Source organism: Poromitra crassiceps, assembly GCF_964638095.1.
Source record: "Poromitra crassiceps genome assembly, contig: HAP1_SCAFFOLD_474, whole genome shotgun sequence".
Lineage (NCBI taxonomy): Eukaryota > Metazoa > Chordata > Actinopteri > Beryciformes > Melamphaidae > Poromitra > Poromitra crassiceps.
The window spans coordinates 23,215-50,589 of record NW_028151934.1 but is presented as its reverse complement, the minus strand read 5'-3'; the positions used below and the strand labels follow the sequence as shown (position 1 = coordinate 50,589).

General features: G+C 43.5%; 1 protein-coding gene across 1 annotated transcript in view; it reads left to right on the top strand.

Moving 5' to 3' along the window:
- Positions 1 to 27,375, top strand: part of LOC310771253 (trafficking protein particle complex subunit 11-like) — a gene marked incomplete at its 3' end in the record, with an annotated part of 48,698 nt that overhangs the window by 2,029 nt on the left and 19,294 nt on the right. Inside the window, exons 3-15 of the mRNA XM_083663904.1 lie at positions 1,089 to 1,258; positions 7,766 to 7,836; positions 9,139 to 9,253; positions 9,457 to 9,556; positions 12,449 to 12,522; positions 13,460 to 13,556; positions 14,565 to 14,698; positions 19,290 to 19,431; positions 20,556 to 20,649; positions 22,231 to 22,310; positions 22,898 to 22,976; positions 23,433 to 23,487; positions 23,633 to 23,778. Of these exons, the coding sequence (XP_083520030.1) occupies positions 1,089 to 1,258; positions 7,766 to 7,836; positions 9,139 to 9,253; positions 9,457 to 9,556; positions 12,449 to 12,522; positions 13,460 to 13,556; positions 14,565 to 14,698; positions 19,290 to 19,431; positions 20,556 to 20,649; positions 22,231 to 22,310; positions 22,898 to 22,976; positions 23,433 to 23,487; positions 23,633 to 23,778 (1,357 nt within the window). The remainder of the gene's footprint in view (positions 1 to 1,088; positions 1,259 to 7,765; positions 7,837 to 9,138; positions 9,254 to 9,456; positions 9,557 to 12,448; positions 12,523 to 13,459; positions 13,557 to 14,564; positions 14,699 to 19,289; positions 19,432 to 20,555; positions 20,650 to 22,230; positions 22,311 to 22,897; positions 22,977 to 23,432; positions 23,488 to 23,632; positions 23,779 to 27,375) is intronic.

Genomic DNA, 27,375 nt, shown 5'->3' with positions numbered 1-27,375 from the left:
ATGCAATTTGGTGAACATATCAGCTGTTCTTCCTCTACAAATGTGCCTCCAGGACCATCACTGTATAATTGCGGATTGAGTTTGTTGAAAGTCAGTTTTCTCCCTTTTTTTTGCAGTCAAACAATCAACCTTCCTAGGGTGCCACACATGCAAAAAATAAAATACTAGCAGACCATAGTTAGATTTCCATTCAGGTTTTGCACAAATTCTAACTGAACTTTGAAAAGTCAACAATCCCAAAATTAGAATCAGACTGTACAAGCTGCCAGCTGTGCAGAACACAGGGTTGAGGTAACTCTGCATCATTATTATTTCACAAAACATGTTTTTAGAATAACCTCTCTATCAACAGACAAACAAATCTGCCTCAAGGGGACGTAAAACCTTTTTGCAGTATTTGCTGATTTTTTCTTTTCGAAATTTGGAGTTTCCATTCAGCTTATTAGTTAGGTTGATGACAGGTTCGTGTTGGTAAAGGAAAAAATAATCCGGACACTGTTTTTGAAGCTCCCACGGTGAGTTTTTAATTACAAAGATACAACGTTTCGACCCTCACGGGTCTTCATCGGGCAGTAGGAGGTTGGTGTTGGAACCTGCGAAGCATTTCTGCGTGTCGCACATTCACCATTGCCCAGCTGGCTGGCTGCAGAAAGAAGACCAAGGAAAGTCCTCTTTATAGTAATAATCAGTCAATCAAAAGAAACGATAGCCACAGTAGGCTACTGAGCTACTGAGCACATAATGCGCGGCTGTAGCTCAGGAGGTAGAGCGGGTCGTCCACTAATCGCTTTGGATAAAAGAGGTCGGTGGTTCGTTTCCCGCCTCCTCCAGTCTGCATGTCGAAGTGTCCTTGGGCAAGACACTGAACCCCAAATTGCTCCCGTTGGTGTGCCAGCACCCTGCGTGGTAACCTGCCGCCATCGGTGTGTGAATGGGTGAATGTACCTACTGACTGTAAAGAGCTTTGGATAAAAGCGCTATATAAATGCAGGCCATTTACCATTTACCACACGTCAGTGCTGCTGTATGTTGTACAATGTAGACATTTGTGTGAGTCTCTATACTGTCGTTTGTCTCTCCCTCTCCAGCGGACCTCGTATGAGTGGTACATCCCTAAAGGCATCCTGAAGACAGGCTGGATGAACAAACACCTGAACCTGGTGCCGGCTCTGGTGGTTCTGTTCTATGAGCTGGACTGGGACGACCCAACGTGGAAGGAGAAACAGTCTGAGTGTGCCACTAAAGTGGAGATTGTCAGGTAGGAGTGTGTGTCTCTGTGTGTGTGTGTGTGTGTGTGTGTGTGTGTGTGTGTGTGTGTGTGTGTGTGTGTGTGTGTGTGTGTGTGTGTGTGTTAGGGGTGTCAAAAATAATCGATTATAAGATGCATCGCGATGCGGACCTGCACGATTCTGCATCGATTCACAAATGTCAAAAATCGATTATTATTATTATTATTATTTTTATTTTATTTTTTATAATCAAATAAAATATAATGGAAGTACATGCAGTTGTTTATTTTAATTATGGATCATAATACAATGCAATTCTAAATGCACTTTTATTTTAAAAGTAGCCACACAGTGAGAAAAAAGAAAGTGAGAAAAAAAATCATGTATTCGGGAAAAAAAGTGATGCATCGATTTAAGATGCATCGAGATGCATCGATAATCGTTATCGAATCGAATCGTAGCCCTCTGAATCGTAATCGAATCGTGAGGCCAGTGAAGATTCACAGCCCTTGTGTGTGTCTGTCTGTCTGTCTGTCTGTCTGTCTCTCCATCAGTGAGTCAGGCCTATGTTCTACTTGCTTTAAGTCCCTCAATTCAGAAAGCAGATTTTCTTCATATCAAATCTTGAAAATGGTTTGTAATGATTGTTTTACATCCAAGCTCTTATCCACAACAACTTAGAGTAAGTGACCATGTTGGGGGTAAATGAACAACAATAACATGTTGCACTTTAATATCTGTGCAATATCTGATACCTGATTGTTTATACATGTAGCTTACTTATACGTAGCTTATTTATCCATATAATATATATATATATATATATGTATATTAGGGATGTCACAATATATCGTCCCACGATATATCGCGATATCAAAACGTGACAATATGTATCGTTGAGATGAAATCTCATATCGCAAGAAAAAGAAGCTGAACATGGTGGCACTGATCTGCATCTGATTGCATGCTCGCTCTCCTTTTCATTGCTTTGTTTGAACAGACGAGGGACGTTACAGACACGGAGGATGAAAATGGTGAAATTACTCAAATTAGCGTGGAGGATGCCCCCTCAACTTACAAATCGATCGCAAAAAAATATTGTTAAAATATTGTATCGTATCGTGAACTGAGTGTATCGTGACACCTCTAATATCTATATATACACACCCTAGGAATTCATATTCATCATAGATACAGTAGATACATTACTTTCATATACACATATTCAAAATAGATGCTTTTTTCATACACTTATTATTATTGAATTGTATATAGTAGTTAATGTAAATGTTTAATTATCCTTTGTTTGTTATTCTTGTTTGTTTTAGACTGAGCATACATTTTTCTTTTGTGTGTGAGTACATGTAAGGGTTAATGTACGACGAGGTGTCCATTATCACTTTTTAAGGGACGACGTGGAGGCGTGAACCGTCCGAGGCGAAGCCGAGGACGGTTGCCTCCGCGAAGTCCCTTAAAAAGTGATAATGGACACCTCGAAGTGCATTAACCCGCTTATACCATGGTCACTTGCCAACAAAACAATAAGACCAGTCATTTATATTTCCATGTGTAATAAATAAAGCAATCTAAATGGCTAAATGTCTGTTATTCATACTGTAAATCAGTCTTCCACGAAATAAAATAGTCCCTCCCACCTCCACCACCCGCTCCGTTTTAAAGCCGACTCAAACGTTAACTTTATTACAGGAATGCAGGTTTAACGATGTTTTGCGTTCTACATTAAATGAAGACATTACCGTTTGGCAGCTTGCTTTATTTTGTATGATAGATACGTATTGGCCAAGTATATTAACATTTAAGAGCGAAGACTTTCAGGAAGTGAGAGTGAGAGAGCAGCGCCCTGCGTGTGCTGCTGATGTGGTGAAATGCAGAGAGAGTTGTCTCTCTCTCTCTCTCTCTCTCTCTCTCTCTCTCTCTCTCTCTCTCTCTCTCTCTCTCTCTCTCTCTGTGCACGAGGGAAATCTTCTCTTTCTCGCCGAGAAGAGCCTGGTGACGCGAGGTTAAAAATCTCCGAAACGAAAATCAAAATTGTAAATAAGAGTTATTTTTGATAAACTGAGCACACAGGGGTGATTTAAATACTTACTTTGACCGAGTCAATTTTTTTCTCAACATCCAAAATTGTCATATTAACCCTTAACGGGGGTATAGAGCTCAAACTGCTCTCCTGATAACACTGATGAAACTATGGCGCATTGATATGAACGGTGAACAGACCATTTAGCTAGGTGTCCATTATCACTGTACAATATCACTTTTTAATGGACACCTTGCAGCCAATCAGAATCGAGTATTCACTCAGACCATGGTATAATAAGAGTTAAGCGGACCGGAGCCAATTTCCTTGTATGTGCAGTTGTGCACATACTTGGCCACTAAAGCTGATTCTGATTCTGATTCTTCTAATAAAGACACTTGAACAGTAGGGGTGGGACAAAAAAAGTTGACGTTTATTTATGTTTGTAGTTGAAACAAAAACATAAATACTGTAGGCTACATGAATGGAAATGTTTGATCATTAATATCTACTTTTAGAAATTATATAGGTAGGTAGGTTATATAGGTTTTCTTGTTTTAATAATAATAATAAAAAGACTTAATGTGTAACTTTTCCTCCGTGGTATCGAAAATGGTATGAGTGAGTGAACTCTGAGAGAGTTCATGTCAATTCTGCTAATAAATACATAATACCTGCTTCTTGCCTTTTAGGGGTATTTTTTTCTCTTCAGTTACACAGGTATCGTGATGTATCGTCTTCCAATATATCGATTATCGCAGTATCGCAGTATTGCTGTATCGTGATAATATCGTTATCGAGGGCCAAGTATCGTGACGATATCGTATCGTGAGCTACTCAGCGATTCCCACCCCTATTGAACAGTCTAATAATGGTGCAAACACACCGGACGCTGAAGTGACACGGAGCGTCTGGCAGTGCACGCAGTTTCATTTCTGCGCCCTTGTTAACAGATCAGACCGGTCACACCTCGCGGCCTGCAGCGACAGTCTCCAAATGGGGAAATAAGATCTGTGTGCATACTGCAGCATGTCCAGCCCTGTGAAGGCTACATTCAGCCCTGTGAAGGCTACATTCAGCCCTGTGAAGGCTACATTCAGCCCTGTGAAGGCTACATTCAGCCCTGTGAAGGCTACATTCAGCCCTGTGAAGGCTACATGCAGCCCTGTGAAGGCTACATGCAGCCCTGTGAAGGCTACATTCAGCCCTGTGAAGGCTACATGCAGCCCTGTGAAGGCTACATTCAGCCCTGTGAAGGCTACATGCAGCCCTGTGAAGGCTACATTCAGCCCTGTGAAGGCTACATTCAGCCCTGTGAAGGCTACATTCAGCCCTGTGAAGGCTACATGCAGCCCTGCGAAGGCTACATTCAGCCCTGCGAAGGCTACATCTAGCCCTGTGAAGGCTACATTCAGCCCTGTGAAGGCTACATTCAGCCCTGTGAAGGCTACATTCAGCCCTGTGAAGGCTACATTCAGCCCTGTGAAGGCTACATTCAGCCCTGTGAAGGCTACATTCAGCCCTGTGAAGGCTACATGCAGCCCTGTGAAGGCTACATTCAGCCCTGTGAAGGCTACATTCAGCCCTGTGAAGGCTACATTCAGCCCTGTGAAGGCTACATTCAGCCCTGTGAAGGGTACATGCAGCCCTGTGAAGGCTACATTCAGCCCTGTGAAGGCTACATTCAGCCCTGTGAAGGCTACATTCAGCCCTGTGAAGGCTACATTCAGCCAAGTGAAGGCTACATGCAGCCCTGCGAAGGCTACATCTAGCCCTGTGAAGGCTACATTCAGCCCTGTGAAGGCTACATTCAGCCCTGTGAAGGCTACATTCAGCCCTGTGAAGGCTACATTCAGCCCTGTGAAGGCTACATTCAGCCCTGTGAAGGCTACATGCAGCCCTGTGAAGGCTACATTCAGCCCTGTGAAGGCTACATTCAGCCCTGTGAAGGCTACATTCAGCCCTGTGAAGGCTACATTCAGCCCTGTGAAGGCTACATTCAGCCCTGTGAAGGGTACATGCAGCCCTGTGAAGGCTACATTCAGCCCTGTGAAGGCTACATTCAGCCCTGTGAAGGCTACATTCAGCCAAGTGAATGAGCTGAGCAAGCTGGAGGGAAAGTTCATCAAAGTTAGTGAGCAGGGGAGATGGTCTGCTGAATAACTTGTTATGAATAACTTCTTGGAAACAGGCTGGGTTCCTTGGGTTTCTCTGTTAATAGATCCACCATTCTGCAGCACAAAGTCCATGAAGTTCAGTCTTCCAGAAAATCCTTCCACCATTGCATAACTGGTATTTTAGTATGCTGTCGCCAAAACGTTTTGCTGTTCAACAAGCAGTTGAACAGCAACAGTTTTGGAGGCATTCATTTAGTTTGACAGTTATTGAGAGTTGAGTTGATTTGAGTTCAGTTGTGCACCAGTGATGTCATTTGTGCACTGCACACATGACATCACTTTGGATATTTGTGATCATGTGCAGCAGGTACAGGTAACTGCCAAACTAAAGCACCAACAGGGTTCTGTCTACACAGGTAACAGCCAAACTAAAGCACCAACAGGGTTCTGTCTACACAGGTAACAGCCAAACTAAAGCACCAACAGGGTTCTGTCTACACAGGTAACAGCCAAACTAAAGCACCAACAGGGTTCTGTCTACACAGGTAACAGCCAAACTAAAGCACCAACAGGGTTCTGTCTACACAGGTAACAGCCAAACTAAAGCACCACCAGGGTTCTGTCTACACAGGTAACAGCCAAACTAAAGCACCAACAGGGTTCTGTCTACACAGGTAACAGCCAAACTAAAGCACCAACAGGGTTCTGTCTACACAGGTAACAGCCAAACTAAAGCACCAACAGGGTTCTGTCTACACAGGTAACAGCCAAACTAAAGCACCAACAGGGTTCTGTCTACACAGGTAACAGCCAAACTAAAGCACCACCAGGGTTCTGTCTACACAGGTAACAGCCAAACTAAAGCACCAACAGGGTTCTGTCTACACAGGTAACAGCCAAACTAAAGCACCAACAGGGTTCTGTCTACACAGGTAACAGCCAAACTAAAGCACCAACAGGGTTCTGTCTACACAGGTAACAGCCAAACTAAAGCACCAACAGGGTTCTGTCTACACAGGTAACTGCCAAACTAAAGCACCAACAGGGTTCTGTCTACACAGGTAACAGCCAAACTAAAGCACCTGTCTACACAGGTAACAGCCAAACTAAAGCACCAACAGGGTTCTGTCTACACAGGTAACAGCCAAACTAAAGCACCAACAGGGTTCTGTCTACACAGGTAACAGCCAAACTAAAGCACCAACAGGGTTCTGTCTACACAGGTAACAGCCAAACTAAAGCACCAACAGGGTTCTGTCTACACAGGTAACAGCCAAACTAAAGCACCAACAGGGTTCTGTCTACACAGGTAACAGCCAAACTAAAGCACCAACAGGCATCTGTCTACACAGGTAACTGCCAAACTAAAGCACCAACAGGGTTCTGTCTACACAGGTAACAGCCAAACTAAAGCACCAACAGGGTTCTGTCTACACAGGTAACAGCCAAACTAAAGCACCAACAGGCATCTGTCTACACAGGTAACTGCCAAACTAAAGCACCAACAGGGTTCTGTCTACACAGGTAACAGCTAAACTAAAGCACCAACTAAAGCACCAATAGGCATCTGTCTACACAGGTAACAGCCAAACTAAAGCACCAACAGGCATCTGTCTACACAGGTAACAGCCAAACTAAAGCACCAACAGGGTTCTGTCTACACAGGTAACAGCCAAACTAAAGCACCAACAGGCATCTGTCTACACAGGTAACAGCCAAACTAAAGCACCAACAGGGTTCTGTCTACACAGGTAACAGCCAAACTAAAGCACCAACAGGGTTCTGTCTACACAGGTAACAGCCAAACTAAAGCACCAACAGGGTTCTGTCTACACAGGTAACTGCCAAACTAAAGCACCAACAGGCGTCTGTCTACACAGGTAACAGCCAAACTAAAGCACCAACAGGGTTGTGTCTACACAGGTAACAGCCAAACTAAAGCACCAACAGGGTTCTGTCTACACAGGTAACAGCCAAACTAAAGCACCAACAGGGTTGTGTCTACACAGGTAACAGCCAAACTAAAGCACCAACAGGGTTCTGTCTACACAGGTAACACCCAAACTAGGACAATATAATAACTAGGACAAATTAAAGCACCAACTGCCACAAGCTACCATGGTTTTACTGCACATTTTCCATGCAATTAAGTCGATTTTTAGGTGTAATAAGGGTTTTATTTAGTGTAAACTAAACTGGCTATTAGCCCACTCTGTTAAGTTGTTTTCAGTAGAACGTCTTACTCACCCTTTAAATTCCCATTTGCAGTCAACTGAATCAGAGTTGCTTGTCTGTTATTTCGGCTGTATGGCTGCTGTACACTTATGGTCACCGGAAGCATCTTTAGAATTGTAACATCTGTATTGTGTCTCTGTTCTTAGGACCAGTCTTCAGGGACGGAACACCAAGGTGGCTGTGGTGTTAATCCAGAAGAAAACCCCTCTGCCTCCAGGTAAAGCCACAATCAATCACATGTGTGGGACGTGTCAACGCTGGCCACTAGTCCACATTACATGGGGACAGTTAGCTTGTACAGACTTCTGACAAGAATCTGAAAACTTTGTCAGCTGGTAAAACAATCAAAGTAGCTGGTTAAATTTGGGACACTGTAGCTACTGCAGCAAAATAAATAAATACAAAATAAATCAAATAAAAATCCTGTCCTGGCATTGCTTTTTCCCTGCATTACTGTACTGTGGCATTTACTACCAACACTAGTTCTTGAAGAAAGGCAGCAACATGGCGGCATCCATAGTGCAACCTGAGCAAAGGTGTCTATTATACATAGTCGGGTTTCCATCCACCTGTTTTTATGCGAAATGTCAATTTGCACATAAAAAAACTGAATGGAAAACACTGCCAAATTCGCAAAAACCTCCAAATATCGCAAAAAAGTTTTCACGCTTGAAGGAGGCGGAAAAGTCGGGTGTATCGATAAAAGGAAAATGTGATAAGTGCAGTGGAAACAGATGAAGCGATATTCTGTTGTCTCTATTGAAAAACCAGGCAGTTTGCCTTGATCACTGCAAAATATGACGTGCTGTGTAGCCTCCACACAATAGGGCTACACACGGTAAATCATGGTAAATACGCAGCACAATACCCGTCGTGGTAAACAGAAGAAGACTGGGATATTAACTTTAAGGCGACTCACTTCTAGACTTGAATTAAATTGCATTCACTCAGCCTTCTATCGCTGCTCCGTGGATTATAATGTTATGCTTTCCGAATTGCACCTGGTAATCCAGAAATTGCGTTTTATGGTACCTTTGTCTACTTGTAGATCATCAATAAACCTTAAATGAATAACGTCAGATGTGTTTAATAGAGCTGTATATCGGGTCTAGCAGCTGATCAGCAGCTCAGACAGCCTCAAACACCAGGTGATTGACAGCTCTATAATTCGTCTAATAGCAGCGGATGGAAACGCGCATTATTCCGCATTTTCTTTTGCCGACTTTCTGAAAATTCGATTCAAATTTGCATGGAAACCCAACTTATGACTGTGGGCCCTGTTACCAAGTCGGGCATTCACGACTACTGCATTTGAGTAGTCATCGACTAACAGTAGTCAACTACTAGTCGACCAGTCACAGGAAATATCATACTTTTTTCACCCAATACAAATGTCAACTTTGCTCAGTCAACTATGATGCGCAGTGTCGACTAGTGCTTTTGATAGTGGACTAGTGAGCCGACTAGTCTGTGTCCCTATTACCTAAACCTGATCATCATGAACCTGTTGTGTGTGCAGGAGAGGACTTGGTGGCGTCAGAGAGAGCAGCATCTCTCTGTAATGCCTGTGATCTGTCTGGAAAGAGCCTCTTCGTCCTGCCACACACTGACCACCTGGTGGGCTATATTATCAGGTAGGAGCTATTCACACACTGACCACCTGGTGGGCTATATTATCAGGTAGGAGCTATTCACTCACTGACCACCTGGTGGGCTATATTATCAGGTAGGTACTGTATTCATGTAAAGATGACGTCAGCTTTACACCCTACCTTTACAATCAAATGCAGGTTGAGCCACAGCTCATGTAAGTTGACTCTGCCTGGTGATGTTCTAGGTTGGAGAACGCCTTCTATGAACACTCTCAGACATACTACTACACTGAGATCCGCAGAGTCAAGTCACACAAAGAGTTCCTCAACAAGACCACACACCAGGTAGGAACACACACACACACAGACACACACACACACACACACACACACACACACACACACACACACACACACACACACACACACACACACACACACAAGGGATGAAACGATAACCGGTTTTTAATGATAACCGTGATAAAATTCCTTACGATAACCGTACGCTTTGAAAAACATGGTAAATACGGTCCATCATCAACCAAAGTTGGCAACCGTCTCCCAGACGCAGACGCGCAGCCTTGGAGAAATGATTTCAGTGAGTGTATTAGTACTTTTTGAAAAATTTCAGCACATTTGAACTAGGGCTGTGAATCTTCACTGGCCTCACGATTCGATTCGATTACGATTCAGAGGGCTACGATTCGATTATAAAACGATTATCGATGCGTCTCGATGCATCTTCAATCGAGGCATCACTTTTTTTCCCCAATACATGATTTATTTTTTCTCACTGTGTGGCTACTTTTAAAAGTGCATTTGGAATTGCATTGTATTATGATCCATAATTAAAATAAACAAATGCATGTACTTCCATTATATTTTATTCGATTATTATTATTATTATTATTATTTTTTTAATAATACATTTTTGACATTTGGGAATCGATGCAGAATCGTGCACGTCCGCATCGTGATGCATCTTATTATCGATTATTTTTGACAACCCTGATTTTAACAATACCGTGATAATACTGATAACTCTGATAATTTTGGTCACTATAATCATGATGTGAAATTTTCATATCGTTTCATCTCTATCACACACACACACACACACAGACTTCAGTGTCTGTGTTATGCTTAAGCCAAATATATATTAGACAGTATATATTAGACAGATGTTTAGGATTGCTTTGATCATAATTGCACTTGTATATCTCCTTCAAACCTGTACATGTAAATTTGTCAACAAAGACGTATCTTTCATTTGATGCATTATTTTCACTAGGTCCTATTCTCGTTAATGCGATATCTCAGGAACGCCTTTAAGGAATTTCTTCAAATTTGGCACTTAATGTCCACTTGGACTCAAGGATGAACTCATTAGATTTTCGTGGTCAAAGTTCAAGGTCACTGTGACCTCAAGTCCGTCCCATTTGAACACGATATCTCAGGAGCGCCTTGAGGGTATTTCATGACATCTGGCATAAACGTCTGCTTGGACTCAAAGATGAACTGATTACACTTTGGTGGTCAAAGGTCTCTGTGACCTCACAAATACAGTTTTTGTTCATAACTCAAGAATTCATACCCTAATTATGACCACATTTCACACACATGTCTAATAGGATAAAATGATGAAGGGATGACATTTTTATATGTAAAAGTTCAGAAGTCAGATTCACTGGGAGGGACATCATAATGTTTTGCTTCTCACTGTAGCTGAGAAAGCCATCTAGGGTCGTTCTACAAAAAACGGTCTAAGTGCTGACACTTGACGGCAAAATCATTTAAGTTGACCTAAGTTAAGAATCACATTAATTATATTGATTTGGACCTCAAGATACTTGTATGAGTCCACCCTCTTCACTTCCCCAGCAGCACAGGGGGTGTGCCCTCCCGTTCCTCTGGTAGCTCATTGGATTAGCTTATATTGAGCTTCAGGTGATTGGTCGTTGCACCATGTGATGAAGCTCTCTCTCAGTCCTCTGTTCCCCTCTGTAGAAAAGAGTCTCTAAGTGAAGACAGCATGTTTCTCACTGGAATCATACATATATATAGTCATAATATAGTCATAGCTTAGCTTGACGTGACCTCACATCTTTCACTCTACGTATCAGTCTGGACCCACCCACAGAGATTTCAGTGGGTGGGACTACTTGCCTTGCCAAACAACTCCTTCAGCCAATCAGTGTCGCCAAATTCAGTCAGATGAGAAACTCCACTGGTGCATACTCTTGTTCTTCTTTAATTGTTGTTATTGAGTCTATTGCTGCAATAACGGCACTTATGCCTGTGTGTACTCTACTAACGTTAATGTTAGCGCTCATTGCTTCTGTCTACTCTACTAACGTTAATGTTAGCGCTCATTGCTTCTGTCTACTCTACTAACGTTAATGTTAGCGCTCATTGCTTCTGTCTACTCTACTAACGTTAATGTTAGCGCTCATTGCTTCTGTCTACTCTACTAACGTTAATGTTAGCGCTCATTGCTTCTGTCTACTCTACTAACGTTAATGTTAGCGCTCATTGCTTCTGTCTACTCTACTAACGTTAATGTTAGTGCTCATTGCTTCGGGAGACGCCATTACTATTTTGCCCTGATTGGCCGGTTATGTTTAACACATTGATACCTGATGCAGCATTTGTGTGTGTATCCCTTTAAAGGAGTGTGTACGAGGCCGCAGGCTGACTGCCGAAGATAATCACAGCCGTATTAAGAGTATAACATCACAACCTCCGATGTGATATTGCTTTTATACAACAGTTGTACAGCATAAACAAAGCTATTCTTTCAAGTAATTTGCAACAACAGGTGATTTCTGTCCGTTATTTGTCTCCGCTAACAAAAACTGTTCCCTTAGGATTGCACTACCAAGTGTTAGAGCGCGTGCTGCGCGTGTACTGGGCCCAGTTACATTCTAATTTGTGGAAATTGCTGTGGGCGGGTAGAGGTCCACGCCAGACTGATCCGTGGAGCCAAACAGATTTTTTTTTTTACCTTTATTTATTCAGAGGAATCTCCATTTCACACAAAAACAACAACATGTCATAAATACCTTTTGAGTCAATTCTTTCAAAGTGTTCATGACATTATTTGATGTGTCAGACATGGATGGAAACTGCAACTTGACTTGTTGGTGGAGGCATACAACTTAAATCACATGAACATAATAACTGGTTTTCTAGGTACCTGCCATGTTTGTTCTGATGCTGTGTTCTCTCTGTGTGTAGCTGCTGTTTGTCAGACACCAGTTTAAAATCGCCTTCTTCAGTGAACTCAAGCAGGACACGCAGAACGCTCTCAAGTAAGTCTCAACCCATCCACCCACAATGGATACGAAGGCCACTTCCTCCTCCTTCTTCTTCTTCTTCTTCTTCTTCTTCTTCTTCTTCTTCTTCTTCTTCTTCTTCTTCTTCTTCTTCTTCTTCTTCTTCTTCTTCTTCTTCTTCTTCTTCTTCTTCTTCTTCTTCTTTTTTTTTTAAGCAGTGTGGCCAGCTGTCAAGCAAAAAAACAAAAAAGTAATTGTCGACTATTTGGTTGATATTTTTAGTTGGATTTCTACCTCCGCCAAGGAGGTCATGTTTTCGGTGCCATTTGTCTGTCTGTCTGTTAGCAGGATGAGTGAAAAACTGTGATTTTCATGAAACTTGGTGGAAGGATGTAGCACGGTGGTATGGTATGGTATGGCAGCACGGGCCAAGGAAGAAAGAAACCATTACATTTCAGCGCCGATTCCATCAAGGAAGGGGGCGGGGCCAGGCTACAGAAAAGGGACCGCACCTCGCGATCTAAACTTGCGTAAAATAAGCAGACTGGACTCTTTTGGCTTTGGCCTTCCATCACAATTCATCATCTCATTTCTTTATCAACAAAAGCTCTTCTCCCTCAAGTGAGTGGGGGGAAAAATCAGTGTTAGGAAATCTGATTGAAATTTGACCTGTGAATTGTGTCAATACTCCGTGTGCAGTTCAGGAAAAGAGTTGTTATTATTATAATTTTTATTAATTCATTAATTTATTAATTTATTTTCATCTTTTGTAGGAAAAAAAATAAAAAAATATCCCATCCCTAGGCTTGTGGCTATTGCTCATTGCCCTCCCTCTGTGTGTGTGTGTGTGTGTGTGTGCGTGTGTGTGTGTGTGTGTGCGTGTGTGTGTGTGTGTGTGTGTGTGTGCGTGCGTGTGTGTGTGTGTGTGTGCGTGTGCGTGCGTGTGTGTGTGTGTGTGCGTGCATGCGCGCAGGTATTACAGAACAGCATACAGTCTTGTCCATGAGCTGAGAGCCCACGAGACCAACATCTTGGAGATCAAAACAATGGCTGGATTTATCAACTATAAGGTATGTTTCACACGGTCTATAAGGTATGTTTCACACGGTCTATAAGGTATGTTTCATAGGGTCGATAAGATAAGATAAGATAATCTTTATTGTCACTTCATGGTACAAGTATCACAAGCGAAATTCTGCTTGGTTCGCTCTCAGAGTCGGAGAGCAAAACCGGGTCGCCATTGAACAGCGCCAGCAATTTGGATTGGACAAAGCATTTAAATGAAATACACTCAGAATTCACATTATTACTAATTTGAAGAGTAATAAAGGCACACTTCAATATTATACAATACAAATACATTTGTTGTAAGTGTACAGGATTACCAGCAAAGACAACCCACACCACGACACCAAGGAGGCTGCCATTTCAGCGCCAGCTTGGTTTGTGGGAGGGAAGGGGGGGGGGGGGTTGCGAAAGCGGGGGGAAGTTGCTGAAGGCGGGGGGTGGGCTTTAGGGGAGGGGGGCGGGAGGGGGGCGGGAGGGGGGTGGGGTTTGGGGGAGTGCGTGCGTGACCATGTGTGTTGGCCTATGACTGGAGTCCTTAGGGTCCATGTGTGTATATGTGTGTGTGTAAGTCTGAGCCCCCTCCTGGCTGAAACACAGCGGTGGCTGTAGAGATGGCCTCGGTTTTTCCAGGAAACAGGAAATAAGAGGCCAAGCCCAGACACCGGCAGTTCAGTGACACATATATTTAGTATGGATTTAGGCTACTCGTACGTCCGGTGATCCACCACACTCAGTGTTTTCTTTGTGCCACTTTGAGTGAGGGGGAACTATTGGAATGGCAAAACAGCTCAAGGGGTACATAAGAACGCACTGTATAAAGCATCAGAATTTAAAGTCTGACTTCTGAATGGGCTGACTCAGTGTTTTTTGCTTGAGGCTATATTAACAACTTTACATAAGCCAAAGTACATACGCAGTCTGCACTTATTGCCCCTGTATTTCACCCCCCTCCCCCTCTCTCTCCCCCCCTCTCTCTCTCTCTCTCTCTCTCTCTCTCTGTCTGTCTGTAGATCTGTCGTCTGTGCTTCCAGCACAACACCCCTCTGGACGCCATCGCCCAGTTCAGGAAGCACATTGACCTGTGTAAGAAGAAGATCGGCAGTGCAGAGCTAGCCTTCGAGCACACGGCCTGGATGTCCAAACAGTAAGACACACACGTCGTCTGTCAACCCAGAGAACACGCACACACACACACACAAACACACACACCAAGAGAAAGTTAGTGTCGCAGTAGTTTCAAACTTCCAGAAGTAGTGCTAACATAAAATACTGCATTATGATTTCACTCACAAAGTAAAAATATGTTAATAATTTTGCACTGTGGTCTTTTGGATCTTATGTTTAAGCAATATATCACGAGAGCAAGTGTGTTGTGGTGAATATATCCCGCTGATAAACTGTTATCCCACGAGGCCGCAGGCCGAGTGGGATAACAGTTTATCAGCTGGATATATTCCACAACACACGCTGCTCGAGTGCTATATTGCTTTTATAAAACGGTTTCCAAGTATGATAATATAATAATAATAATAATACTATAAGTCCGACTCCGACTGGCATGTCATTCTGATAGAGTCAGTTGAAACACTACTGTAAGGCGGGACCGCAAGAACATGCGGGTGATTTGATTGGATCGTTCTGGAGACTGAAGTTGACATTGGCCAATCCTGGCGCTTGCTGAGTAGCTGAGATTTTTCTGGAAACCCCGACAGGCAGCTTGAGCCGCAGCGCTGCATTCTCAGCGCTTGTTGAGAAGCTGAATGCTTTCTGCAAAGCTGACACCAACTAACGTTACGGGGTTAAATGCGGAGTTAAATGCGGGGTTAACAGCCTTTCTTTTGCAAAGAAGACATTAGCCCGCATCTATTCTTGTACAAAACATCATTTTCTGCGAAGTATTAGTAAAGTTATAAGCGAAGATCGATTCACAAGGATCTGACAGCTGTCTCCTCCATTTTTTTTTCTACGTTGTCATTTGAGGTAAGCCTTATTATTACTCTCTTAGTAAGAGAGTTGCCATGGCAACCAATAACCCATGAGAGGGGCAAAAAAACAGCACTCAAAATAAATCATTTTGGGTTGTTTTATTTACCTTCAAGCAGATTGACAATGAACGTTTCGGCGTGAGCCTTCTTCAGCATTGTGCTGACAGAAGACGGACATGACGTATAAATAGTGTCAAACCGGAAGTACAATCAATTACATTATCAAGTACTGGAAATATCTCACAACATAAAATAACAACGAATATAATATCAAAAACATCAGAGAATATCAAAAAAGAGATAAAGGTACAATTTTAAACAGTATACTTGTATATAAGTCTGTATATATTACACAGCAGGAATGCAATAATGTTTTGCAAACGAGAAGAATGAGGCTGGATGGCCACACTTGTGTTAGATAAGCACAGATGGAAAGTCAACATATTAGAATAACAAAAATCAGTAAGAAAATATTAAAATAGAATTAGAAAAATACATAATAAAATGCATATAAGTGAATGCATCGGATAGAGATACTGCAGGTCCACACATGACGCTCCCACACTGCCTTACAGTGCAAGAGCATCATGCGTGAACCCACAGCACATCCACCCGACGCACCCCCTAAAGAAAACAACCTAGCAAAAGTTCTTCATTCAAGCCCTTGGGGTGTTCTGTCTGTAAGGTATGTATCCAAAATGCCTCTCTTTGTAACAAGGCCTTGTCTCTGTCACCCCCCCTCTTCAGTGGACTGACCTGTTCTATACCCTGGAACCTGAGGGAACACACGTCGTGACCAAACTCATTAAAATGCCTGGCGACAGAGGATTTTATATCTCTGTTTCTAATGCTACTCTTGTGTTCTGAAATGCGAGTTTTCAACTCTCTGATAGTTTTTCCAATGTATACTAGCCCACATGGACACTTCAATAGATACACAACAAATTTAGTTTTACACGAGATCCTACTCTTAATTGAGTACTTTCTTCCAGAGTGAGGATGGAAGAATGTCTCTCCTCTGATCATAGCATTACATTGAATACAGTTAAAGCAAGGAAAATTACCATTCTGTACATCAGACAAAAAATGGGAGGGGCCAGGGGGGCGTGTGTAGCAGTCAGCTCTAACGATCATATCCCGTACATTTCTAGCCCGTTTTTGAGCAAACAAGGGAGGCTCGCCAAATAAATGGCCCACTTGGGGGTCACTTTGCAAGATGTTCCAGTGACTTAAAACACATTTTTTTATTTCCTGAGAAGCAGGTGAAAAAGTAGCAGCACACACTATTCTAGACCCTCGGGCTCACTAGTCGTGACTTCCAGTCACTGACTATTTGGACAACCAATAACCCATGGCCATGGGTTATTGAACTCGGTTACTGGAATTATACAATGGCTGTGAACCAATCAGATTGCTTGATTTGAGAGAGCCGTTTTATAATTTACTTTGTAACACTCTGCTCTCTTCCTTTTATCCATTTTATGTAAATGAATTGCCTCTGAAAAATGTGACTTAAAAAAATGGTGCAAGAACCCTGTCTGTGTATGAAATGTGCAACACAAATACGCAGTTTTCTCTCCAATTGTACTAATTCTCCCTGCTGTCCCAGTCGTCGCTCCACACCCTCTGCCCATCTGGGAGAGTTGTAGACTATACATGCTTCCTCTGATACATGCAGTGTTTCCCATACATAAAGGAATTTGTGGCGGGCCGCCACAAAAGGATTTTGACCACCACAAAAAGATGTTGACCAAAATAAATAAATAAATAAATAAATAAATAAATATATATATATATATATATATATATATATATATATATATATATATATATATATATATATATATATATATATTTTTACAGTGCACCTGAACGCAAGATATCCGCTGAATAAGTGTCCAATAAATGTTCATGTCATTCTGGCCAATACTTCTGTTATAGCATTTCAGTATGGAATATGGAATATCTTTCAATAATCTATGATTTAGCTGCTAAATTGTCAAATACCGCCATCTGCTCGCTACCCAGGCACTTATGTATGTACTTAACCTAACTAACTTAACCTAACTAACTATCCGGTGTGCACAACATTGTCAGCCTAAACTCCGGCTGACACCCCAAAAACCTAGCACACAAGGACATTGACACTTTACAAGGTCAGCTAGGGGAGGAGCTCTCTAAGGTTAGCACTTGGATGTCTGACAACAGACTTTCTTTACACTTGGGCAAAACTGAATCTATCCTATTTGGTTCTAAACCCAGGCTTAGGAGGACCCCTGAACTCAGAGTTGAGCTAGGCTCGCAGGTTATAAAAGCCAAAACATCAGTAAAATATCTGGGCTGCATATTAGATAACAGTCTTGGAGGTGAAGAAATGGCTCTCCAGGTAGTGGGCAAAGTTAATGCAAGAACCAGATTGTTAGCAAGGAAGGCCAATCTCTTAGACAGAGACAGCATTAGGCTGTTAGCAAACAGCCTTGTGCAGCCTCACCTTGATTATGGCTCTTTGGCATGGTACAGCGGGCTGACAAAGGGTAGTAAACAAAAACTCCAGGTAACTCAGAACAAGCTGGTCAGGGTGGTTTTGGGTTGCGGTCCACGTGACCACGTGGGCAGGAACCAACTACAGGAATTAAAGTGGCTACCTGTGGAGGCCAGGGTGGCACAGATTAGACTTACAATGGTCCATAAGATAGTCATGGATAGGGCCCCAGTATACCTCACAAACTACCTCACCAGAGTAGGAGAAGCACACAGCCACAGCACCAGAGCTAGCCCAGCCAACCTACAGTCAGTTAGGTGCAAACTGAAAATTGGCCAATGTTCCTTTGCTTTCCAGGGGCCCAGTGAATGGAATCTGCTCCCACTGGATATTAAGGAGGCCTCAAGTCAAAGCACCTTTAAAGTTAAACTTAAGAGGTGGCTGCTAGATAGGGTTCCTGAGTAAGGGACTAGGCAGAAATGGCGTATTGTATTGGTTGGTCTTCTTTTGTTATGCTGTAATGTTTTAGTACTAGATAGCCAGATTTTATTATGAAACTACAGTATGTGTGGTGCAATGTCTGTATATTTAATGTACTGTATGTCTAAGACCAAGGACCACAACGGAATTAAGTTTTTATCTACTTTTTGTGTTATCATTGATGCCTTTTTGGAATTGCATGTACATTTAATGTATGGCATTTTTTTTTAAACGGATCATCAAATAAATCTATCTATCTATCTAACCTACAATCCGCTACAGAAAAATGTATATTGTTTGTTTATTAACTGGCCCCTCGCCTTCTATCATTTCACGAAAGTGGCAAAGCAAGTTGAGTATCCCTGACCTATAGGGAGAAATTTAGTTTGTCATTGTAAACCCACAGCACAGTAATGATGACATGTTCTTCATAGATCTAGCATTTAAATTTTGCTCTTAAACTTTCTCAAAGTACACCAAATTCATGCATTTTACTTTAAAATGTAAAAAAAAATCTTGCGGGGGAGTATGCACCCCCCTAGGGGGTCTGCGGTCCCCCACCACAAATACTCAAAATCCTGTGGGAAACACTGACATGTGCTTCTTTTCACCTGACAGCGATGAGTTTCACAGAGGATCATGCTATTCCCCCCCCCCCCCCCAAACAAACGACCAACCAACCAGTTGTACCAATCAGTTTCTTTCTTTCTTTCTTTCTTTCTTTCTTTCTTTCTTTCTTTCTTTCTTTCTTTCTTTCTTTCTTTCTTTCTTTCTTTCTTTCTTTCTAGGTTCCAGTCATTTGGGGAGCTGTTTGATGAAGCCATCAAACTGGGTCTGACAGCCATCCAGACGCAGAACCCCGGCTTCTACTACCAGCAGGCTGCCTGTTACAGCCAGGACAGGAAGCTGCAGGCACAGCAGCTCTGCCAGGTCACATGACACACTGATCACATGACACAATGATCACATGACACAATGATCACATGACACAATGATCACATGACACAATGATCACACATGCACGCACGCAAAATGTTACAATAAATCATGAAAATAAATGTAACGTTAAAATAAATCATAAATAAACTCTTTCACTCCATTTCTTATTTTGTAATGTTATATTCTTCAAAAGGTGGTTTATATTCATGCATTGCATCATCTTGCAGTTTTCTAAGCAGAATGTTGTAGTCGGGTAAAGCGGGTACTGAAGGCCAAAAATGTGAGAACCACTGTTCTAGTAGGAAACTTGTATTCTAGCGTCTTTCTCGTACAGTATCAGCTGAATGCAGTTGAAGGGCGGAGATAACCTTGCTTTTGACTACATGTACGCACGCGGCGCGAATGATGGCTGCCTCGCGTGTCCTATCCAGTGTTAATGGATAGGACGTGCACGACCGATGCTCCAAACGGATGCAGGGGCATAGCCACCAGCAAGCATATCTCCGGCCTAAAGCTGTTTGCTTGTTAATAGAGAGCCAAAGTGAAACGTCACTTCCTGCTTTCTCCCTGTACCAGTGCTGAAGAAAATATGAATGGCAGTGAACGGAGAATAACGTTATTTTTTTTTTATCCCGTTTGAATTATGCCACGGGGTGCCAATGCTAATTTTGTCAATTTAAAACGTAACTTTGCATGTCAAGAAAGTCGCAGTTTGTCGTCAAACTGAAACGTAGGGGTTAGTTTCGTCTCAAAACTTCATAGCTTGTGGAAGCTCGTGGCATGTCGCCGGTCTTCAGCTTTGCCGGTAGAGAAAGTGACGTCACTTAGGCGACAGTGTATGTAGTCTTTCTGATTTATAACTTATAGTCCAACAGTTTGGTGACAAACTGCAACTTTCTTGACATGCAAAGTTATGTTTTAAATTGACAAAATTAACGTTGGCACCCCATGGCCCAATTAAAACGGGATAAAAAAAGTAACCTTATTCTCCGTTCATCACCATTCATATTTTTTCAGCGCCTGGTACAGAGAGAAAAGCAGCAAGTGACATTCACTTTGCCTCTCTATAGAGTAGACAGTGTTAATACTTTCTGTTGATTGGTTGGCTGTTCCAGGCTGGAGTGACTTATCCCACCCCCGACCCGTTGGACACGCCCACTGGAGCACTGGACTTCTATGGCCAGCGACCATGGAGACAAGGACACCAGAGTAGATACACACACACACACACACACACACACACACACACACACACACACACACACACACACAGGGACATCAAAACACAAACGTGTCCTCTTTGTAAAGGGCAGTTTAGAGTCCAGTGATTTATCATAGCCCGACGGGCATCGCTGAACGTGTTTGGACGCTGTCGCTCATAAAAAGTATAAACACCCAGGTGAGAGGAGAACACATCACAGAGCAGGATGTGTTGTGATATTTTCACATGGATTAATGCAACACGGACGTCGGACGGACAGACAGAGAAGCTGCCAGTCAAGTCAGTCACGTTACTGTTTTGATTGCAACATTACAAAACTGTCTATCTGCTTGCTAACATGCTGTGTGATTATCCATGCTAACGATGTTTTAGCTGTTACTTACCGTCTGTGTTGAGAATGTCCGCTTTCCAGGCATTTGCCTTTTTAACAGCATCTTTATAATCTGCCCGGTCGTCAGCCAAACAAGTTTTCCACAATTATGTGATCTTCTGCCATTGTTAATTCAACTAACTAGCTAACTAGTAGCTTCAGAAATTGCGGTAGGAGAGAGCAAAAAATTGGGGTTGTCATGACAACGGAGCCAACGATGGGGTCAAAGTTGAATCCAGATGAAGTCTTGACGATGGTCGCAACGTTCATCACAACGATGGCATATCGCCCGTCGCTGGAAGTATAAACACTTGTCGTTATCACCGATGATGGAATGTGATCATGGTCGGTCGCAACGAACATAAATCGCTGGACTCTAAACTGTTTACGGTGATAAATCATCACATGATTTGAGACTCAGGGAGTGCCAGAGTGTCAGACCTCCTACTTCCACTTCCTGCCAATGGGCCAATAGAAAGTGGCGGTAGAGGAAGCTGCATGCAGCATCTATCATCTACTAGCTGAACACCCGTCCCTGTGTGATGAGCCAGTTAGTCAGGCCTCGCTCACTCTCCTCTCCTCTCTCTCTCCAGAGGGCTTTCACAGTCCACTTCAGAGGCTGATTACACTTCCTGAAAGATTCAGGCCAATCACACGTCAAATGGCACAGCTGTGGCCAAACACAATTCTGCTCACTCACTCACACAGACACTTCACATTCTTAATGCTTTTATGCTTTTATGGTCTGGTCTATGCCTACATTCACACACACACACACACACACACACAAACACACACACCGATGGCGGCAAGCTAACACGCAGGGTGCTGGCACAACCACAGGGAACAATTTGCAGTTCAGTATCTTGCCCAAGGGCACTTCGACACGCAGGCTGGGAGAGCCCGGGATTGAACCCCCGACCTTCTGATTAGTGGCCGACCCACCCCCCCCCCCCCCCCCACCTCCTGAGCCACAGCCGCCCCCAAGATTAGGTCAACTTGACATTTAGAATAATACAATTGCCCCACCTCTGTCCATAATGTGGTACTACTAGTGTCTCTAATACATAGCTATAGGGCTAATGCATTGACATGTTGTTTTAATATATAGCTATAGGGCTAATGCATTGACGTGTTGTTTTAATATATAGCTAGGGCTAATGCCTCTAATGCATTGACGTATTGTTTTAATGTCCAGGTATCGACCCTCCAGACGGTGAGAAGGAGAAGACAGGAATACTGGCCCTCCAGATTAAAGAGAGAGACGTACCACATTCTGTTAGTACCCACACAATACACACATTACATACAAGAATACACACACTGAACATACTAAACGCATAGACAGTACACTACACTATAACATACTAAACACATAGACAGTACACTACACTATAACATACTAAACACATAGACAGTACACTACACTATAACATACTAAACACATAGGCAGTACATACTAAACACACAGACAGTACATAGTAAACACTAGGGGGAGGGGTTGCTAAGTAGTTTGGTGTATACCTTGGTCTTTGGGGACACAGCACACCCCACTTAAACCCAACAGCAAAAAAATCTAAAAATGTATGATATTGGATTTTTTTGTTTTTGCCCGATATTTTCCAACTCTTTTGACCAATGGTGACATACAGATACAGTATATGCACACATCTTCCCCATCTATTAGAGCTCAACAGTCACGTGACATTTCAAGCCCCGGAGGAGAGTTCCTCATTCATTTTCTCCATAGACATTTTGAAAAATCCTTACATAACGAGTTTTAAGGCTGGAACCAACCAAGCCAACCTGTGACCTACTGAATCAATGAAATGTGTTAAGGTGTTTGATGGTCTCTCTCCATGCAGGAGGTGATCATAGCCCTCCTCAGTAACGCTGTGGCCCAGTTTAAGAAGTACAAGTGTCCTCGTATGAAGAGCCACCTCAGTGAGTACCACAGCTTTTCTCATCATTTCATTTCCCAACCAGCTTTCCTGACCTATGGCTTGGAATGAGCCGTGTCCATACACCACAAATGTATTTATTTATTTTTTTGCATTTTTTTTCCCACCAGGCTTGTAGAATGGTAGGGGAAACACTGCATTGATGAGCAGCGCTCCTCTCTAAAAGTTGAGATGTTTACTGCTTAAGGGCGCCCAGAGCGCTTAACACCAGCCGCAGTGCTGGGGAGCACTCCTAGAGCAAGAGCATCTTTACCATGGAGAACGAATTGCAGAAAGGCGCTGGCAGCTAAAAAAAAGCGTTCTGTGGACACGACTCCTTACTGCTGTTGCATTCGAGAAAGCATTTTTTAAATGTATTGGTCTTACCTCACATTGTCAGTCTTTTCTTATAGAGAAGTATTTCTCTCTCTCTCTCTCTCTCTCTCTCTCTCTCGTCCAGTGGTGCAGATGGGAGAGGAGTACTACCATGCTAAAGACTACACCAAAGCCCTGAAGTAAGTCACCAAATCTGCTTTCAAAAAATATACTGCTCTACACCATGTTTTTCTATACCTAGGTGAAAAAATATACCTTGTTGTTTGGTGTGTGTGTGTGTGTGTGTGTGTGTGTGTGTGTGTGTGTGTGTGTGTGTGTGTGTAGGCTGTTGGACTATGTGATGTGTGACTATCGCACAGAGCGCTGGTGGGGTCTGCTGACGGCCATCTTGAGCACAGCCCTGCGCTGTGCTTATCTGATGGCCAACGTCAAAGACTACATCACGTACTGCATGGAGCTGCTGGGCAGAGGTAAGCACTGGGTTACACCATATCAAACATATGGACAGAGTCAGCGTGACGTCACTCATTGGTTTTTGGACTCTAGTTTTGAAGCCTAGTGTGGCCGTTGCCATCTTGCTTCTTGCGCAACTCGTGCCAGACCAGGGCTTTCCCAGAGCTGCAGCTCCGCCTGCTATCGGTCTGTGATCGGTGAGCTGCATGATCACTGGACAGGTGACCTGTCAATCAGCCCCAAAACATAGTCTCTTCTATCTATCTTGAAAGGTGAAATTAGCGATATAGAGCAAAACTGTTTTTTTGAACCAGGCTGTAAACATGCTTAATCCTGTCCTAGCTTTCGATTCCCACCTGGGACGCTGTGAGACGCTGTGAAGGAGTGCGTGCCCGTCCGCATGTCCTCCAGTGCCCACCGCCCGGGTGGGGTCGTCAAAAAGGGCCTTTCTGTGTGGAGTTTGCATGTTCTCATGCAATATCCTGGTCGCTGAAGTGGTGCCTCCTCTGGTCGTTAGGGGCGCCTGTTCGGAGGAAGGGGAACTGGTTGGAATAGCGTGATCCTCCCACGTGCTATGTCCTACCGGCGAAGCTTCCCCTGTCAGGTGAAAAGAAGCAGCTGGCTAACTGCCCATGTCTCGGAGGAAGCATGGAGCCAGTTTTCGGCTCTCCCCAGATTGGCAGAGGGTGGAGCAGCAACCAGGATAAATAAATTAAAATTAGCACTAATGGGGGATAAAAATGGGATAAAAAAATCCTGTCCTATGTAGCTAGCTAACTATTAGTTAATAGTTACACCAGGGAGCTGGAGTAACCTACCAGTCCTGGCTGACTCCCCCTACACGCCACGGGCGAAGTCGAAGCCACGGTGAGGCATTATCATGAAACCCACAGCCCTGTATAATAAATGTGCAATGACGTATCTACACCAGTGTGAGGCAGCAATGCACTAAACCGTGCCTAGTCTGGCGGAAACTAAAATGAAGAAGATGGACTATGGACTCTGCTGCTTTAAAAAAATGAAGCAGCATGCTGTTTTGGCAGAATTCTGGGGGTTTAGTCCCCTTTAAGAGATAACAGCTGGTGCAACAGGTTGCAAGATTTCTTTCTCAGCACAATCCATGTTGTTCCTCTTTCTATCAGATATGACGATCAAACTAGTCGCTTTTCGGCGAAATTCAACATTTTGAATTGGTTTGACTAATAGAGACGCTGCGTAATGTGTCATCATTCAGAAACCACGCCCAAGACGGGGGAAAACACAAACTCCTGTCCAATCCTGGCGTCCTCCTATGTCACGTGCATGGTTGCGTGTTCCACCAAAAGATCGTATATACGGAAGATGAACACTCCAACTTACTTCCTTGACAGCTAGATCCATATTCTTCTTCTCGCCAATTCTCAATGGCTTCCTTGTTTTGCTCAGGAGTACAAAAAAACTTTAACTGGTGATTTTTTACATTTGTTTTCTGCGCAGCCCACCACACAACAGCTTTTAGCTATGTTTAATTCAAGGAAAATGATGCTGGTGTGTGGAAATGAACGGAGCTCTTCCCCCGTGATGGGCGTGGCCTATTACATGCAGTGTCTCTATCAGAGAGGCCATTTACACCTGGCATTAACATGCGTTTTCTGCCATCAGATTGCAATCCGATTGTATTTTATCACTTGAAAGTACAGGTTTAAACACCCCCAAAACGCATTGAAGAAGGATTGCAATCTGATCGGCCAAACCACCTCCGGAGGTGGTCAGGGACGCATTATGACAACATTTAACACAAGTGTAAATGCAATGCGTCCTCTCAAAACGCATTCAGCAACTACCATACGGAAATACATAATCTTCGGAAGTCGGTGACGGCACTCACACCTGAACGCAATTCCCCGGCAGCACCGCACCGGTGTGTGCCCTCATCTCGCCGCTGTGCCAGATGAACACACACACAGGCAGCCTGTCACCATGGACCGGCTAAAAATTCTCTATCTCCCCCCCGCTCCGCTTTTGCACAACAATCGTAGCGTTGCTTCAAAGTTTTGCTGCGGAGGTTTTGCCACGGCTGTAACCACCTGTGTTGCGTTCAGGTAACATCCTAAATTACAATGTTATACAATTGAGAGCATAATTTCTCTTTTATATCAACACTTCTCCTTTGGAAAAGGAGTGGAAAATGAAAGGAAAATGAGGGAGAAAGGGTTCGAACCCTTTCCCCCTCATTTTCCTTTCATATAAAAGAGAAATTATGCTCTCAATTGTATAACATTGTAATTTAGGATGTTACCTGAACGCAACACAGGTGGTTACAGCTAATGACATGCACGGAAAACGTATGTATGTGTGTGTGTGTCTCGGACCCAGTGTCATTGTTAATAAACAGATAAAGAAATAGATGCAGTGCTGCGTGATCGGCCATCGTTTTGTCCAGGTGAAGGGGACGTTCACTGTGCATTTGAGCTTAACAATAACCTCTATTTCCCTGTGCATGTATGAAACATGCATGCACACGTTCAGGGGGCGCGCGCGTGATGACGTTCGAGCTGGAGAGCAATCGGATTGCAATCTGTTCACCCAAAACGCATGTTAGTGCCAGGTGTAAATGGAATCAGGCTGAAGTGATAAAATACAATCTGATTGCAATCTGATGGCAGAAAACGCATGTTAATGCCATGTGTAAATGGCCTCAGATAGTCATAATAGCTCCAGATAGTTAGCTATAAACCAATACAAGGTGAATGGAGTTTTGCTGAAATGTACTGTGTGTGCACTGTGGAGGACATTTCAGTGAGCCTCAGTCAGCTTGCACAGACAGGAGCGTGACCCCGTTGACCTTCTATTTGTTTGTGGCTAACTCTCTGGAGCTGGTTTGAGGAGCAGCATGGATTGTGCTGAGAAAGTAATCTACCGATCAATATCATCATTGGTAAGTAGCAAATAGGGCTAGGGTTCCAAAAATCTGAACTATCCCTTTTATCTAAATGAGGGGTTCTCAAAGTTTTCATGACTCTGTCGTTTGGGTTAGGTGATTTCTCTCCACTCCCCCAGGTACGGGGCCGAGGGGCTATCCTTTTACCACCCCGGCCTGGGGGGGGGTTCACCCGGGCTATATTTCTGGGCACACCTCTAGCAGCCATGTCACCGTATCGTCATCCACAGACAGCAGGCCATGCATCCTGTTGGGAGCCCGATACATCGGGCATTCCAGAATGACATGGTCTGCTGTCTGTTCCTCTGCACCGCACTCACATGACTGAGGGCCAATTGGGAAGCCAGCATCTTATTGAGAGGTGCGTCCGGGTGGTGCAGCAGTAGATTCCCTGCCTACCAATACGAGGGTCGCAGGTTCGAGCCCCCGTGTTACATCCGGCTTGGTCGGGCGTCCATACAGGCACAATTGGCTGTGTTTGCGGGTGGGAAGCCAGATTAAGGGTATGTGTCCTGGTCGCTGCACTAGCGCCTCCTCTGGTCGGTGGGGACGCCTGTTCAGGGAGAGGGGAACTGGGGGGAATAGCGTGATCCTCCCTCGAGCTATGTCCTGCCTGTGAAACTCCTCACTGTCAGGTGAAAAGAAGAGGCTGGTGATGTAGCAGAGGAAGCATGGTGCTAGTCTACAGCTCTCT